General features: G+C 44.1%; 2 protein-coding genes across 3 annotated transcripts; one reads left to right on the plus strand and one right to left on the minus strand.

The window, feature by feature from the left end:
- Nucleotides 1–1,453: 1,453 nt before the first annotated feature.
- Nucleotides 1,454–2,503, minus strand: LOC134032179 (trypsin inhibitor ClTI-1-like). Its single transcript, XM_062476042.1, has 4 exons — nt 2,348–2,503; nt 2,088–2,131; nt 1,892–2,001; nt 1,454–1,768 (listed from the first exon to the last, which is right to left on the minus strand). Exons 1-4 carry the CDS (start codon nt 2,391–2,393, stop codon nt 1,723–1,725), a joined length of 246 nt encoding a protein of 81 aa, XP_062332026.1. The 5' UTR covers nt 2,394–2,503; the 3' UTR covers nt 1,454–1,722.
- A 1,252-nt stretch (nt 2,504–3,755) lies between these two features.
- On the plus strand, nt 3,756–15,476 carry LOC134032178 (melatonin receptor type 1C-like). 2 transcript variants are annotated; one of them, XM_062476040.1, is made up of 2 exons: nt 3,756–4,710; nt 14,126–15,476. In XM_062476040.1, exons 1-2 carry the CDS (start codon nt 4,458–4,460, stop codon nt 14,989–14,991), a joined length of 1,119 nt encoding a protein of 372 aa, XP_062332024.1. In that variant the 5' UTR covers nt 3,756–4,457; the 3' UTR covers nt 14,992–15,476. The 2 variants fall into 2 exon arrangements, with proteins under 2 accessions (XP_062332024.1, XP_062332025.1); XM_062476041.1 differs by lacking the exon at nt 3,756–4,710 and adding an exon at nt 13,420–13,549.
- Nucleotides 15,477–15,677: the final 201 nt, after the last annotated feature.

Genomic DNA, 15,677 nt, shown 5'->3' on the forward strand with positions numbered 1-15,677 from the left:
ACTACATTTGAAAGATGCTGATATTAAAGGATCAATGGTTTTGCACATGAAGTTACATTAAAGAGTGGTTGATACAAAGTGCCAGTTTTAATTTAAGCGCTTACATTTGGGTAGCCTGGTCCTAACCAGACCCTTGTACATTTCATTTGTACAGAGGGTCTGGGATCGCTCCATTGACAAGCGTTAACTTCCTTGAAGGCGAGTACTCTGTTGAAGTTTAAAACTATTGGATCTGCCATAACCAATCGCTAGTGTTCGCCTTAGCCAACTCCTTCACCACAGAGCTAGCTGCCATAGCTGGAAAATCAAACTTTTCCCGAATCCCGTGGGGAGGAGGGCCACAACATCATGACCACCAGCAAAACTCAACAAGGATTGTTCTTGCTCCGGCTTTAACTTATGGATATTCGGCAGCGTTGCCACAACCGCATAATAGCTTCGCTCGCATCTTTCTCCGCCGCCATTACTGAACTACAACTCAAACTAGTGCACGACATGAACGTCATCGTTCTCAGTCACTCCCTCAGTTCGCTGATTGGACCTACAAAAAAATTTGTTTCTGAAAACCGACTGATGCACTGAAATCCCAGACCTAGTACAGAAGCTAAATCCAAATTGAGCGGAAGTACGTAGGAGGGCAGAGCCAGGCTAAAGGCCGCAATATGCTTCTGCGTCTCCGTTTACGGATGGGCGGGCGCACGGATACGCACGGATAGACTGCGTTTATGGTTCTCCGTAGGCTGTGGGTGCTGAAAACAATTCACCGCCAGAAGAGCAGGTGGCGCAACGGTTTTTTGTAAATCGTCGTGGAGTGTTTATTTACCTAGGTTATCGAGAAGTCGGAGCAAATTTACAAATTAGCCGTTTCATCAATAAAATACGCAAATTTTCAGCAACTACACTGCCCATTTCTCGTCACATTTTAATTCAGATGCTGATTTACATGTACTGTTTAGCTGAAATATGAATTGTGAAAACTTACAGCAATGGCAGTCAAAGGATTCTGTTCGTCCTGTTTATCTCGGCAATCCCGCCCCCGCCCCTGACGCAAGCGATTCTTAATACTGACCAATCACAGCCAAGGGGGTCTCCGGAGCTCTCCGGAGCTCACGACGGATAGTTAGAAAATTCATGAGGTGCAGAGCCATAGAAAAAGATGAAAATGGTGGTTTTCTATGGCTATGAGGAGGTGCACGTCGAGCTCTCCGGGGCTCTCCGAGGGCTGACGGAGAGCTCGTAGAGGGCGTTCCTCGGAGAAGAGGGCGTTCCCATGTGTCCGTTTTTCGAAAAACGCAGAAGCATATAAGCCTTAACATTTGGCTGCATTTGTAAAGCAAAACAGGACTTTCCAGTTATGTGACCAACAAAGGTTACAGGTTCAACAGAATATGCCACAAAAACTGGTTTCGCAACTCTTAAATCCCTCATGAGATAAGTCTGGAACAGTGGAGTCGAATAAAAGGCTTTAATTATTTATGTTATTTTAAAACAAAATTAAATAGAGTAGGTCTACATCTGAACAGGAAAAACTAAAATCACTGGGAAAAACCTACGTAGAAGAACACATGGAGACAAGAGTACAGTTTAAACTTTTCATTGCTTAAATACTACTTTGCAGTCGCATAGGAATGCCAGGTGATTAATAGGCTTAGTCTAGAAATTAAATCCACGATAAAAGGATTTCTCATTCCGGGAAGGTTGGTCATTTTGTTCTTCGTCAGTTCAGCATATCCCCTTGCTCCTAATCAACACGTTTCGCTGGTTCTCCCTGTGGAAATGGAAATGCCTGTAGTTACACAACAAATTACACCCACGCACGCGACTTGATTTCTGATCAATTCAAAGTTGTTCCCGACACGCTACACTCCTTTCCCTCTACACAAACACCCACTCGTTGTCTAAACACAGCATGCATTCGTTGGGATAGGTGACACCGTCGGATCCACAAATTGGATTATAGTCGCGTGAACACATGGGTAGGTTGTGCAGTGTACAGTCAACCTGCGTGGGCAAAACAGAAACAAAGATGAACGCTCCCCTGTACTAACGCAAGTTGGTTTTGTTTGTCATATATGTTGCTCCCTCACCTGTTCCCCTTCACCAGGAAGGAAATTGTCTCCGTGTACCGCAACTGTTGATTGCATTTTAAGAAAAAAAATACGTCAAATTAATTCAATGTGTTATAAGAGCGGTCTCCATAACATGTTAACAGTCTAGTCGACTTACTGCTTACGATTTAGAAAACAATTATTACAGAATGACAGAGCGTGTCTAGTTTGTCGTTTGTGAGCTACATTTCCAAAGACGTACATTTCAGAACAAATGTTAAGTTCAAACGTGGTCTTACCGGCAACACAAAGCAAGGCAAGTGCAAGTCTTGTAAATGTCCTCATTTTTCCACGTCTTCTCCAAAGGTATGTACTACTCGACTGATGATGGCGCTAACCAGGTGAGTCATATTTATGTTTTCTGTCTCCACCCCGTAGTGACACGACTTTTAAATAATGGTTGGCCTTGGCCGTGAGTGTGGGCGAGAATGACGCATTTGTGCATGTTTGTCGAATCATCAAATGTTAATCTTGTATTTATCTCAGAAGGCTAGCTTGATAGATAAATTTGTCCTTTTCATTTTAGGAACAAGGTTAGGTTGGCTAAAATTAAATAAAGAGCTGAAACTGACATAACAGGTGCTTGTTTGCGCATATTGACCTTTAGACATGAAACCAGATGTTCCATGTGTGAATGAACTGTGAGTGATCTGCTGTTAAAACTAATACAAACTCAATTCCCAATGTTCCTAAAGTAAATGTATGTCAAAAATATAATCATAAATTTAATCTACGGGTTTATGGTATAATAGTAGCCTACAGTAATAAAAACGGCACTGTCCTGATTTCAACACATGGAACTGGATTTAAGTATACCCATACTTTGACTCCTACTAATATAGTTCATGTATATTCTCACTCCTTCCTCTCTGCAGCCAAAGAAGCAAACAGAAATGTACAGTGTGTACCTGCTGCAATAGAGCGAATAACAGCTTTTTGAAAGGTTTTGGGAAATCCATCCTATAGGCTTCATACGTTGTTGCCACACCTGACCTCATTATGTCAAAATTTTGTGACGACACAATATGTTGAAAGAAGCTCTGAAAAGGCCTCCTCCTCCCCTCACTCCTTCTTTCTTCTCCCCCTGACGATGGACATGGCATGAGCTCTCAATGTTCGGAGAACGCGCAGTTAGTTAGCTGAAGTGGAAAAAAAGACATATATTATTCAGAAGCTTATGCATTTGCGTTACTGTTTTTGTCTGATAATGAACTAGATTAGAGCATGGCAGGCGCATCATCTTAGGTAACAATCGACTCCCGCTCGATGATCTCTGGGGCATTTTACTGGATTTACTGGATAGGCCACAGCGCACGTGTATCGTCATGTGTAAGCTGTTACCTTGTACTAAAGTCTGCCTCTGGGAAGTCTATCTAAAAATACACAATTTCCCCTGCTTTCACGATAAGGTATATTTGACTAGAAATATCCTGTCATTACTCCTAAAGGCACGGCGTAGAGATGACTGTAGCATGTACCCTGGTCTGTAATAGTACATTTGCCTTTTACTACAATATTACAGTATCATGTCCTCCAATGCCAATCAATTGATTGCTGAAAGTCAATAGCTGAATCTTTGTGCAAACTGTCAAAATTGGACACACGAGGGCGCCATTAGGTAAAGCATACACGATAAAAGAAACGTGCCGAAATTCTTTCATCAGATACTTAAACTGGATGTTTTTCAGTTTTATAAGTTATCACATGTCACTTCAGTAGTCATACTTCCCAAATTCACTCGGATTATGATGAAGGAAAAATGCTGAACACTTCTTGACAAATAGTTGAAGTTTTGGATTTGGCACTTAGAGATAACGATAGCCAACAGACAATGATGACAAAAGGGTGATATAGGTGACAAAATGTGGCAAATGTATTGAGTAACTGCCTGAATGAAATAAGAAAAGGCACTATATCCATGCATGCGATTGTAATACAGTAGGCTATGTGACGATGTTTTTCGAAGATACCTTATTCATGAACCACACCATAAAACACTGGGTTACTTAGTATGATATTACGCAGAGGCGAGGACATCCTCTCACCGGCTCTTATCCATTACGCACAGAGATATCACGCATGCCGTTAGACTGGGCGCGCTCCACTATGGACTTGGTTGCAGGTGGAGACGTCATGGCACGCACAACGAGAAGGATGAGAACGAAGGAAAACTCGAGGATGAGTCACGACCTATTTTCTAACATGATATCCTTAAAGATTTGTTATTCAATTGAGATCATTCATCATAGATCACAAATGTTACCTAGGACCCGGGGCTAGACTACTTGGAGCTCTGCTCCTAATCGAGGACACCAATACCACCATGGTTAAAGTTGGACGCCTTTGTGAATGTCACGTATTACAAAAATATTATTTCTCGATGAAAATCAAACAGTGAGAAACATGGAACTTGAGGCAAATTCAAGCGGTGTAAATTGTTTGTCTCACGATGAGAACGGAAGCTGCGCGGCGGAACAGAACTCGTCCGCCGGAGTGTCCACTGCGCTGGCCAGCGTGCTGATCTTCACCATAGTGGTTGACATCCTGGGGAATGTGCTCGTTATCCTCTCTGTGTTTCGGAACAAAAAACTAAGGAATGCAGGTGAGGTATCCACCTAATCTAACTGTAAAGGAACTTATGTCCATGAAACCAATTTTTGAAGCAATTTTTGTGTCGGTAGTTTCAGACTTTTAGAAAACGTAGTTGTCTGTTGGCTTTTCATTTAGGAGGCGAAATGTTGTTGTTTCGGTTCTATTTTGAGGTGAAGACTGTTCGTTTTTCCTGTTATTGTGTGCTTGGCAGATGGGCAGGTATAGGCCTGTGACTATAACTGGTTCATTGTAACCGAGGGAGCAATATAACTTTATTACAAATCAGTTTTTACAACAACCTTGACGGACCTTCATAACACTATCTGCCTGTATCCACTTAATTTCTTGACGGTGATAGTTCGTGTCTCTCTACAGAGCAGGTCTGTTTCAGGCTGACTTGCGATTCTGTTGACTGATTAGTCATTAAGAGAGATGAAAGTCAACATGACCTCCATGAGTGAGGTTCATATGGTGCTGCTATCTAAAATGAGCTTCTGCCTCAGATACAGTAATGGAGCTAACATGGCCCCTGGCAGGACTTGGCTGCACCTATATATCTCTCCATAAATAATGACCCCTATCGTCAGCCTCCATCCTTGGGTTGCCAGATAAATCACTTTTCCCTTTCTCAGGTGCAGGTATGTGCATGTGGACATGCTCAAGGTGAGGAAGTATTTTGGTCTCAACTGTAGATCCCTAAGCAGTGTTATCTAAAAGCACAAATTCACATATTCGATACATATTCTAGCCTGCCTTTGTTCTATGATTGTATGTTTGATACATGGTGGGTCAGTTTATAAGATGGAGAAGCAGGTTACGAGGTACAGTTAATAAACATTATGCATATCCAGCATCAACAATACAACATATTGGTTTCATTCGTACAGTGCTCCAAGCAATCAAGCATTATTATTTAATGTTTTGGCCTAAATAACTGGCAGAGTTATAAAGACTAATTTGTTTTTTGGAAAGTGCAAGCCTCCCTCTCCATGGCCATTAAAACTTCAACCCTGTGGCAGGTTGACGAACACAGAGACAAAGAGCTGTAGTCAACACAGATCACACCATCAGCCAGCAAGGCTCTGTGAAGAACACGACTTTACATCCAGGTCATCAGACATTCCTGAAGAATCGTTTTTTAATTACCAATCAGAGGCTATAGATTACATAACATGTCTGATGTGCCCGTTTAACAACAAAGCAGTTCTAACCAGTTAAACAAGGGGGCATCTAGAATGTTGTAGAATATAAAAGATGCGCTCTAAAGGACACGCTTGGCTGGCAGTGCATGAAAAATTAAGAAGAATGTGTAGCTGGTTGATGGATCTAATACGCTTCTGTGTACAGAACAGTCAAAGTATACCTGCTGTCGTTGTTGTCAGGTCCAGGTCCTGGTCCTGGTCCAGGTCCAGGTCCAGGTCCTGGTCCTGGTCCTGGTCCAGGTACTGACAAAACAAACAGCATTGTTTTTACGGCCACTACTTTGGGCACAGAATATACAATTTGGATATATGTCTGACTTGAAAGAGGAACAGGAAGTGCAAAATAAACAGAAGGCAGGAGCATCTCCTCTTTTCTATGTTGTCGTCCTTTGGGCAGAAGAAATGGCTGAAAGTGTCACTTCGGTTTGGCGCTCAGGAATCAGTTTTTCCTTCCTCCTGCTTAAAACAACTATTTTTAGGAGTAGGGACTTGCAGTATGAAAGTTTAATTCCAAAAAGCTGCCCAAGTAAAAACCAAACAACTGGATAGATCAAGTAAAAAGTACAGTATTGTGTGATATTTGAGCTTTTCATGGCGTTACTGAATAACTATTGTTTAGACCAGTTTCTGTGGCAAGAGATGGAGATGATGGAATTCAAATGTTGAATGAAATAGGTACAAAATTGCTGCGATGTCCTTCAAACACTTGAAGTGTGCACAATAACATAAACTCACACATGCACGCACACGTAGAAGAACACACACACGCATGTACACACACAAACACGCACACACATGCGCAGACTGTTGAAACACCCCATCTGCTATTTGTCCCTGTTCCCTGGGATCCCACCATTCTGTCTGCTGGTCAGCCTCTCCAGAGACAGACAGCTGTAGCAGCTTTCTGCTCTGCTTCACAAAAACACTGCCGTTATCCTGGCTGCTCTTATCATATCCTGGCCACTCCATCTCTCCTGTCCCTGTCACTCCTCCAGCTCTTCTCTTCCTCCATTTTTACTCTCCTCTCCCTCTGTCTCTTTCCTTATATCTCCTATCCTTCCATCTCTCTCCTCTCGTCTCCTCTCCTCTCGTCAGCTCTCCCCCTCCATCTCTCTCCCTGGGTTTTAGTCTTGTTCTGTCCCATCCACTGGGCAGGTACTGATGTGTGTCTCCTTCTGGGTACCCAGGGTGCATGTCTGGTGTGAGTTTATGTGCATTCACTTGGAATGAAGCCAACATAGAATAACCGTACGCCAGCATAGGACATCCCCCTGACTGTTCTTTGTTCCACAGAAAACTGGAATGAAGAATAGTAAATGTTGATGATAATCTGTACAGTAAGTGTGTATAAAACAGTGGTATATAGTAGTTAATGATTTATTGGTAAGAAGAAACCATACAACGAACACTTAGGCCTTGCAGTAAAAACTGAATTGCCCCGAAATTTACAATCATCAACATATACAATACAATACACAATAACTATTCTGTTAAAAAACACATTCAATTTTGTCGACATGGAGAGAATTCTACAATTAAAAGTTTGTATTTAACACAGTTAAAAACAATATTATTGTCGATCACTACTACCAGCTTAGTTATGAAGTCCGACAAGGAGTTTAGCCAGTGCAGGTATCACACTTGTGGTGTAGCGTTTAGTTCTCCTGGCTAGAGAGTACTGCAGTGAGTTCCTCAGCTGTCTGCCGTGCTGTTCTCCCCGGGTCAGAGGCAGCCAGGAACAGAAGCGTGGCGATTGTCTTACTTTATTTGCAAAGTTAAAGCAGAGGTCAAGTCTGCGGTTAGAGTAGGTTTAATGACCGTAAGGCATCCAGATATGTAGTGTACTGTCGGCCCAGCATAATCCTGCAGGCACGCTTCTGAACACGTTCAAGTCTGTTGATTTGTCTGTTGTTGAGGGCGGCATTCCAGACAGGAGCTGCGTATTCAAGAAGTGGCCGAACATAGCCGCAGTAGATGGCAGTGAGGTCGTCTGTCGGGAGACCAGCCCGTCGCAGTCTGCACAGAAGGAGGAGTATTCTGCTCCCCTTTGTCACCATGCTGTCCACTTGTGCGTCCCACCCAAGATCAGACTGGATCTGGAGACCGAGTAGTCTGGCTTGTTTCACCACGGTGAGAACCTGGCCTCCCAGTGTAAGAACTGGGGAAGGTGGAGGTCGTTTCATGAAGCAGACTTGTAGAACTTTGCACTTTTTAGGGTTCAGTAGCATGTGGTTTCTGTTTGACCATTCGTCTAGGTCGTCCCAGTCGTTCTGTAGGGTTGAAGGTGAGCAGGCCGGTCGGGTTTCTCCCAAGTTGAGGTCATCGACGTACTTCCAATATTCGTTGTATGATGTTCCCGCGTCGTTGATCATGGCCAAGAAAATCAGGGGGCCTAACAAAGTTCCCTGAGCCACCCCACAGGTGAGCGATTCCCAGTCTGACAGGGCCTGTTGGTAGCGGACCCTCTGTCTACGACTCGAAACAAAACTACACACCCAAGGAAGAAGTGAGGACCGTACACCCATGTGTATGAGTTTTGTAATAGCTGTTGTGTGGCACACTCTATCAAATGCCTTGCTAAAATCTGTAAGGACCAGGCTACTGACAGTTTGCCTGCTCTCTGCTCCTTGATAGAAAAAGTCAAGGATCTCTATCAGACAGTGGGATGTGGAGATGCCTTTGAGGTTCCCGAACTGCCTGGTGTCAACAGCTGGCCTGATGTCTCGGAGAAGCCAAGAGAAGACGAAACCCTCCGCTACTTTAGCAAATTGTGATGTTAGTGACACTGGTTTGATTTTTCCCAGGTCTGCTGGATGTTCTTTTGGGACGGGGATGACGATCGCTTCTCGCCACTCAGGTGGTACTCTGCCCTGTCGTAGAGATGCATTTGTGATGTCAGTAAGCGGGATGGCAAGTTCGCAAGCAAACTCTTTGATAAGGGTGGGCGGCATAGCATCAGGACCTGGAGCCTTGATCACCTTAACTCTTTTTAGGCGCTGGTACATTTGCCCTGGCTCAATCTGGGGTGGTGGCGTAGCCGGTAAGAATGCAGGGAGCATGTCCCGGTCAAGAGGAGGCAGAGCCTGGCAGATGGTAGCAAGGTGTTTTTTAATAGCTCCGGCGATGGCACTCATGTCTGTCTGGTCCACACTTGGCACATGGATCATGGAGGTACGGTTGGAGAGATTTGCTAGGCGTCGTACTTGTTTGTGCCACTCAGATGGATCAGATCTCTTCAACCTCTCTACATGATCTCTGTAGTACTCTTTCTTTGCACGTTTACTTTCACGGCTCACCTTGTTCCTCAGAAAACGGTAAAGTACCATTTGGCCTTTGCTGTGTGCCTGTTGTCTTTTATGGACGAGGTCTTTCAGAAAGGCCGTCATCCATGGCTTGTCCTTGTAATGGAGTGATATAATAAATGTTTGATTAATATTAGGATTATTATCATTTGTTTTGTGTGTGTGTGTGTGTGTGTGATTGGGAGCGTGTCTGTCTATGACTGTTAGTGTGTGTTTTGGTTGCGATGGGATGGAGGGGATGGTGGCTAACGAGATGAGATCCTGGAGGTCTGCATCAGGTGGAGAGCTGTCCAGTGAGAAATGTACACTTCCTTCCTGTGCTCCAGAGGGTAGCATGAAGAGAGTGCCTTCAATCTCCCCGGACTTCAAAATGAAGCCTCAAAATAATAAATTATTATTAACAGATATCTCCAAACTGCTGGAAATTACCAAATTATCAAAGAGCAATGTTGGCATTTCACGGATCAAATCCTTCGTGCTCTGTACTTAATTTTTGGAGTGAATGAAGTCTGAACCTTATTGACCAGCAGGCAATTATAATGATAAATTATGAGATGTAGGTGGCTGCAGGGGCCTTTTGAAACTGTGTAGTGACACACTTCAGGCTTCAGTCAATCTTTCCATCAGACACATCAGTATGTTTGACACAAACACATAGATCTTTTATGTCTCCATATATATATGTGTCTGTCTGTCTGTCTGTCTGTCTCTCTTTCTCTCTCTCTCTCTCTCTCTCTCTCTCTCTCTCTCTCTCTCTCTCTCTCTCTCTCTCTCTCTCTCTCTCTCTCTCTCTCTCTCTCTCTCTCTCTCTCTCTCTCTCTCTTCTCTCTCTCTCTCTCTCTCTCTCTCTCTCTCTCTCTCTGCACGTCTCTCTCACTCAGGTAATGAAGAGATGTGTTCCTAAGGAAGATCAAGAGTTTGACTAAGAACTAAAGGTTCCTTACGAAGCTGCAAATTTAAGGTTACTTAAATTACTTGTACGTTATGGTGGACTTCAGCATTCACATTTTCCAAACTTGTTACTTTGATTGTAACTAAACTTTCTCTGCCAAAGCTCAAGGTGACAGGTCTGAAGACTAAGAGGTTGGTGATGCCGGAGGTCTCATTGGTCTGTAGGCTTTGATGATGATGAGGTTTTTGGCTGGCTCTAGGCAGGCTGTCATTACCAAAAGGCAGTAGATGTCAGCTTGAATGTCCAGTTTCTTCTAAATTCTCTGGCCCTTTGATCATGAGTTCATGGCATAGTCACTACCAATTCATCAGACCCAATTCTCTCGCTAGGAAGTTATGTGTGCTGTATTTTGGATAATGTGCATGATTAAGTCCAAAGTCATCTTTTTTGTAATAAATGAAATAACAATCATGTTGTGAAAAAAAACACATTTCCTTTTGATTCTGATAAGGAGTCAGGTGGCTGAGCGGTTAGGGAAGCGGGCTAGTAATCAGAAGGTTGCCAGTTCGATTCCCGGCTGTGCCAAATGACGTTGTGTCCTTGGGCAAGGCACTTCACCCTACTTGCCTCGGGGGGAATGTCCCTGTACTTACTGTAAGTCGCTCTGGATAAGAGCGTCTGCTAAATGACAAAAAATGTTAAAAAAAAAAGTAAAATGATTCTAGTACCGCCCACAGCGCTTGTAAATAGTCTTGGTTACACACATAAATATAGACAAAGGCCCAGTATATGGGCAGATTATCTTTGCTGATCAGATTTCTTTCGTGGTCCTTTGAAGGCAGGAGAACACAGACAGCGGGTCTGACAGTGGGACATGGGAAAGAGGGACATGTTCCAGCGTCCCGCCCGCGGGAGCAGGAACTGACGTGGGCATACAGACACGTGAATCCCAGGAAGGCACAGGCTTGTCTCCAGGCCTGTTCATCTACATACTGTAGATACATTCATACATACATGTTCCAGCATTCCTCCTTCTTCTGATGTCCCGCAGCTTCCACTCTGTTCTACCAGTGTCTGAATACCACTTTGAACGCATGGAGACGCATGGCTGGCTCTTCAAACAGAGCCAGACGTTTCTTTTTCTGTCTAAAGTAGTTGTTTTACACTTCATTCATTTAGCAGACACTTTTGTCCAAAGCAACATACAAATAGTGCAGTTAGTAAGTACAGTTGTCTACATTAAACTGTATGCTTTATTCATATTTACTGTGTTTACAGTGCTTAAATGGCCCGGCCACCTTTCAGAGTTCTCCTTTCCTGCCCCTGCTGATGGCAGGGTTGACTCCTCTTACTGTGAAGGAAGTACTGTAGAGTTTTGCTGTTCCGCCAAACGATTTAATGTGCTTTTGTGTTTTGTGTTATACACTGTGTCTGAGTGTGTGGATGTGTGTGTGAGAGAGAGCGAGCAGTGGATTTCTCCCGTTTGTGCTTTGTACACTGGGTTAAGACGAAAGAGAGGATCATTTGTTGGTTAGGTCGCTTCACATGGATGCCAGTTGTGTAAGGGCATGTGACGAGATAATTACTGGCCCACCGGCGTCTGAGAGCCCGGTCTGTTGCTAATATCAACCCTGACACCCATTGCCCAATCCAGCAACCGGCTCTGGCCAGTGTTCCATCCCATTCACACACTCTGATAATAATAGCCTGCAAAGATGTCAGCAGTCAGGCCTGTGACCCCGTTTTCAAAGTCTAAAAATCCCTGTTAAATCTTTATATGGTGCGCAGGCCCTGCCTCAAACCAACAACTCTGCTGGAGCCATGAACCCTGCTCAGAGTGCAAACTGTTACTCACGCTGTCTAATTAAACAGGGACCTCTTCTACTACTAGTGTGCTACTCCGTGTGTTTATGTCTGCCAACATTCTAGCCTGGCAGCTCTCACAGATGGGTTTCAGAAAGCTCTCCATGTTGTTGTAGCACTTACCTCATCCTCCCAGTGATAGAGCGAATGGAGCAGAGCATGGGATGACAGCGGCAGGGGCCGTGCCCCTGGCATGCCCGTGCAAGAACACAGACCGCCATGCATCAGTCTGAAATCAAACCTCGGCACAATGACAAATGCACGCAGCGCTGTGAATACCATGCGAGCTTCACAAATGTGAGCTGACATTTCTGAGCTGACTGGCTAGGATCAGACACCAGTGGCGTGCAGCATTCTCAGCAGGTTTCAGAGGAGCAGGGCTGTCTGTGGTGCTGAGAGATCATGTTTTCTATTTATTGTCTCTTCTCAGTCTCTTGTTAGAGTCAATTGTTACAGCCTGGTTCATCCGTATTGTAGAGTTTCCCAACAATCGGCTTGGAATCGTCTCTACTCAGACAGCTTTTGCAATGGATACAATTAGAACTGATCATTTTAAAGTGAGTAGAATCTATGTTGAGGCCAATTTCTTAGGATTTTTTCTAAACTATAATATATATAAATGATCACTCTATATTATCACACTGTCTTCATATACAGTACAGTAGCAGTTATCACCTTCCTATGGAAAGCTTTTAGTTTTCAAAGGAGTGCATCCTAAAAACTAAAGTCAAACATAACTGTGATAATTCATGACTTTGCAAGTCAAAATACCTTGGTAAAGGCATGTTCTCTCAGACATTGTCCGGCGATATGTCTCTGAATGATGCAGTGATTCAAAAATACAAACAATTGATAACCGATATGAACCATCTCAGGACACAGTGTGTTATCTGCCATTAAGTCTAATTGGAAATGCTGTGGGGGGATGTATAACTGTAGTCTAGCCATAAAGAATGATGGATTTCCCCTTTAAGACATCTGTGGTCATCAGTTTGGTGGACATGTGTAGTCTAAATAAGCATTTGTTAGTGAACAGCATGGCTGTGTGTTGTTCCCTGTAGAGAAGGGTTTAGGGAAGGGCATCGGCAGAGTATGTCAACCCCCTCCAGTTCCTATGCCAGTGATTTCCTATTCATGCAGCTGTTGTATCTTTGTATATTTCCCATCTCTACAGGAGCAGTGTTCAACCAAACTCCTTCTGAGGTCACCCCTCATTTACATTTAGCAGACGCTCTTATCCAGAGCGACTTACAGTAAGTACAGGGACATTCTCCCCGAGGCAAATAGGGTGAAGTGCCTTGCCCAAAGACACAACGTCATTTTTCACGGCCGGGAATCAAACCGGCAACCTTCTGATTAATAGCCCGACTCCCTAACCGCTCAGCCATCTGACCCCCTAATTGTGCCCACTGATGCATAATTAAATACTGTAGTAGGCCTATGGAACCTAAATGTTTTGTCTTTTTCAAATGTTGTAGGCATATCCATACCGTTGGTCTAGGGAAGTAGTGATGGAGACATTTTTGTTTTCCACAGAGGATTTGACTGACTTGCAGCTGAGCTCTACCATCCATCTTGATATCTGCCAAGGTCGTTATACTTTCTGATTCATGGGTCTCCTTCCCTTCCATGGCCCAGATGTCTGCGCACCGTTCCACTGTCAGGGGTAGTTTGTGCAATTCATGTATTCTGAGGAGATCCAGTGTCACACTCCCATCTCAGTCCACTGGGAAGACAGGAAGTGATTTGACAGTAATCAGGGGGTTGAAACCATCCATCCATCCTGTCCTGATCTAATTCTGTCATTTTACTTGTTCCTCCTCAAGGCAGTGTTCGAGACTTAATGAAATACAAGAAAGATGTCTCCACATGAGTTGCTGTTTAGGAAATAACGGACATACAGTAAATCATGACCTGGGCTGGTAATAATTCTGTGTAAACTTCTAAACAGCAGGAGAACAAACCAGAGACTGGTTGCTGTCCAGAAACAACCTCTTTACGTTCTGGTCCACCATTTTGCTGATCTGAAATTATTGCATGGATTGTACCTTAAACGTTTTGGGGGGCTCCCAATAAAATACTTTAGATGGATAGGATGGATTATTTTAAACGGGAGTGTGTTTGTCTGGCCTTGTTGATGTCTAATCTGTAACTCTCTCTCCGCAGGCAACATCTTTGTTGTGAGTCTCTCTGTGGCGGACCTGGTGGTGGCAGTGTACCCCTACCCTCTGGTCCTCACGGCCATCTTCCACAATGACTGGACCATGGGTGACCTTCACTGCCAGGCCAGTGGCTTCATCATGGGCCTCAGCGTCATCGGCTCCATCTTCAACATCACGGCCATCGCCATCAACCGCTACTGCTACATCTGCCACAGTCTTCACTACGATCGCCTGTACAGCGTCAGGAACACCTGCTGCTACCTGGGCCTCACCTGGCTGCTCACCGCCCTCGCCACCGTGCCCAACTTCTTCGTGGGCTCGCTGCAGTACGACCCACGCATCTACTCCTGCACCTTCGCCCAGACGGTCAGCTCCTACTACACCATCTCTGTGGTGGTCATCCACTTCCTCATCCCCCTGCTGGTCGTGTCTTTCTGCTACATGAGGATCTGGGTCCTGGTCATCCAGGTCAAACACAGGGTGAAGCCAGAGTACAGGACCAAAGTGAAGCCAAGTGACGTTAGGAACTTCCTGACTATGTTTATAGTGTTTGTGCTGTTCGCTGTGTGCTGGGCGCCGCTGAACCTGATTGGCCTGGCCGTGGCCATCAACCCCATGAGGGTGGCGCCCAACATCCCAGAATGGCTCTTTGTCATGAGCTACTTCATGGCGTACTTCAACAGCTGCCTGAATGCTATCATTTACGGACTGCTCAACCAAAACTTCCGGAAGGAATATAAGACTATCGTGTTGGCCCTGTGCGTCCCCCGTCTACTGCTCATGGAGACCTCCCGCTGTGGGACAGAGGGGATGAAGAGCAAGCCTTCGCCCGCCGTGACCAACAATAACCTGGCCGAAATAAACGTATGAGCTTTGTTTGAGAGGGAACTGGGTTGTCGTATTACCGGCTCTGGACTTGGGGAAACACACTGGCATTGAAGCCAGGCTGTTAAGGTGCCCTACACTTACAGTTGTGTCACTTCCATTGTGCCTTTCCTTCAGATGAAGTTACAGGAGGGTGTCAAACTAAGTAAGGTCATGTTGCCTGAGTTACAAACATGCTGTAAGAGACCTCACATTTAATTATACCCTACTTTAATTTGTCTGTCAACCCACTGTGGCATTGTTATGTTTAGAAAGGGGAAAATATACATAGCAAGCAAAATTATGAGGGCCAAATATATATATATTATAAAAATTGGATTTTGATTAAATAAAGGAGGAGGATACAGTATATTTGTTTGATCAGCTGTCTGCAGGTCGATCCTTGTCAGTTGTAACAATTCATTGAGTCTGCTTATTTTACTAAAGATCACATTAGCCAGTGTGGTCCCCCATACCAAACAACAAAATGAACTAGAGAGGGTACAATTTCTGGGGAAATTGTAGGGTGTGCTTGCTTGCTTCGGTTGCACAGGGGTCCGTTTTTGAATGACATTTTTACAACTGATATATCTGTATATTTTATATTAAAATGCATACTTATTATTTATAAAGATTACATAGATTTAAAAGCATTTTTTTTGTGCTGCTCATTTACAACTGAAAATACGAGT

This window comes from Osmerus eperlanus, chromosome 13 (genome assembly GCF_963692335.1).
Source record: "Osmerus eperlanus chromosome 13, fOsmEpe2.1, whole genome shotgun sequence".
NCBI classification, from domain to species: domain Eukaryota; kingdom Metazoa; phylum Chordata; class Actinopteri; order Osmeriformes; family Osmeridae; genus Osmerus; species Osmerus eperlanus.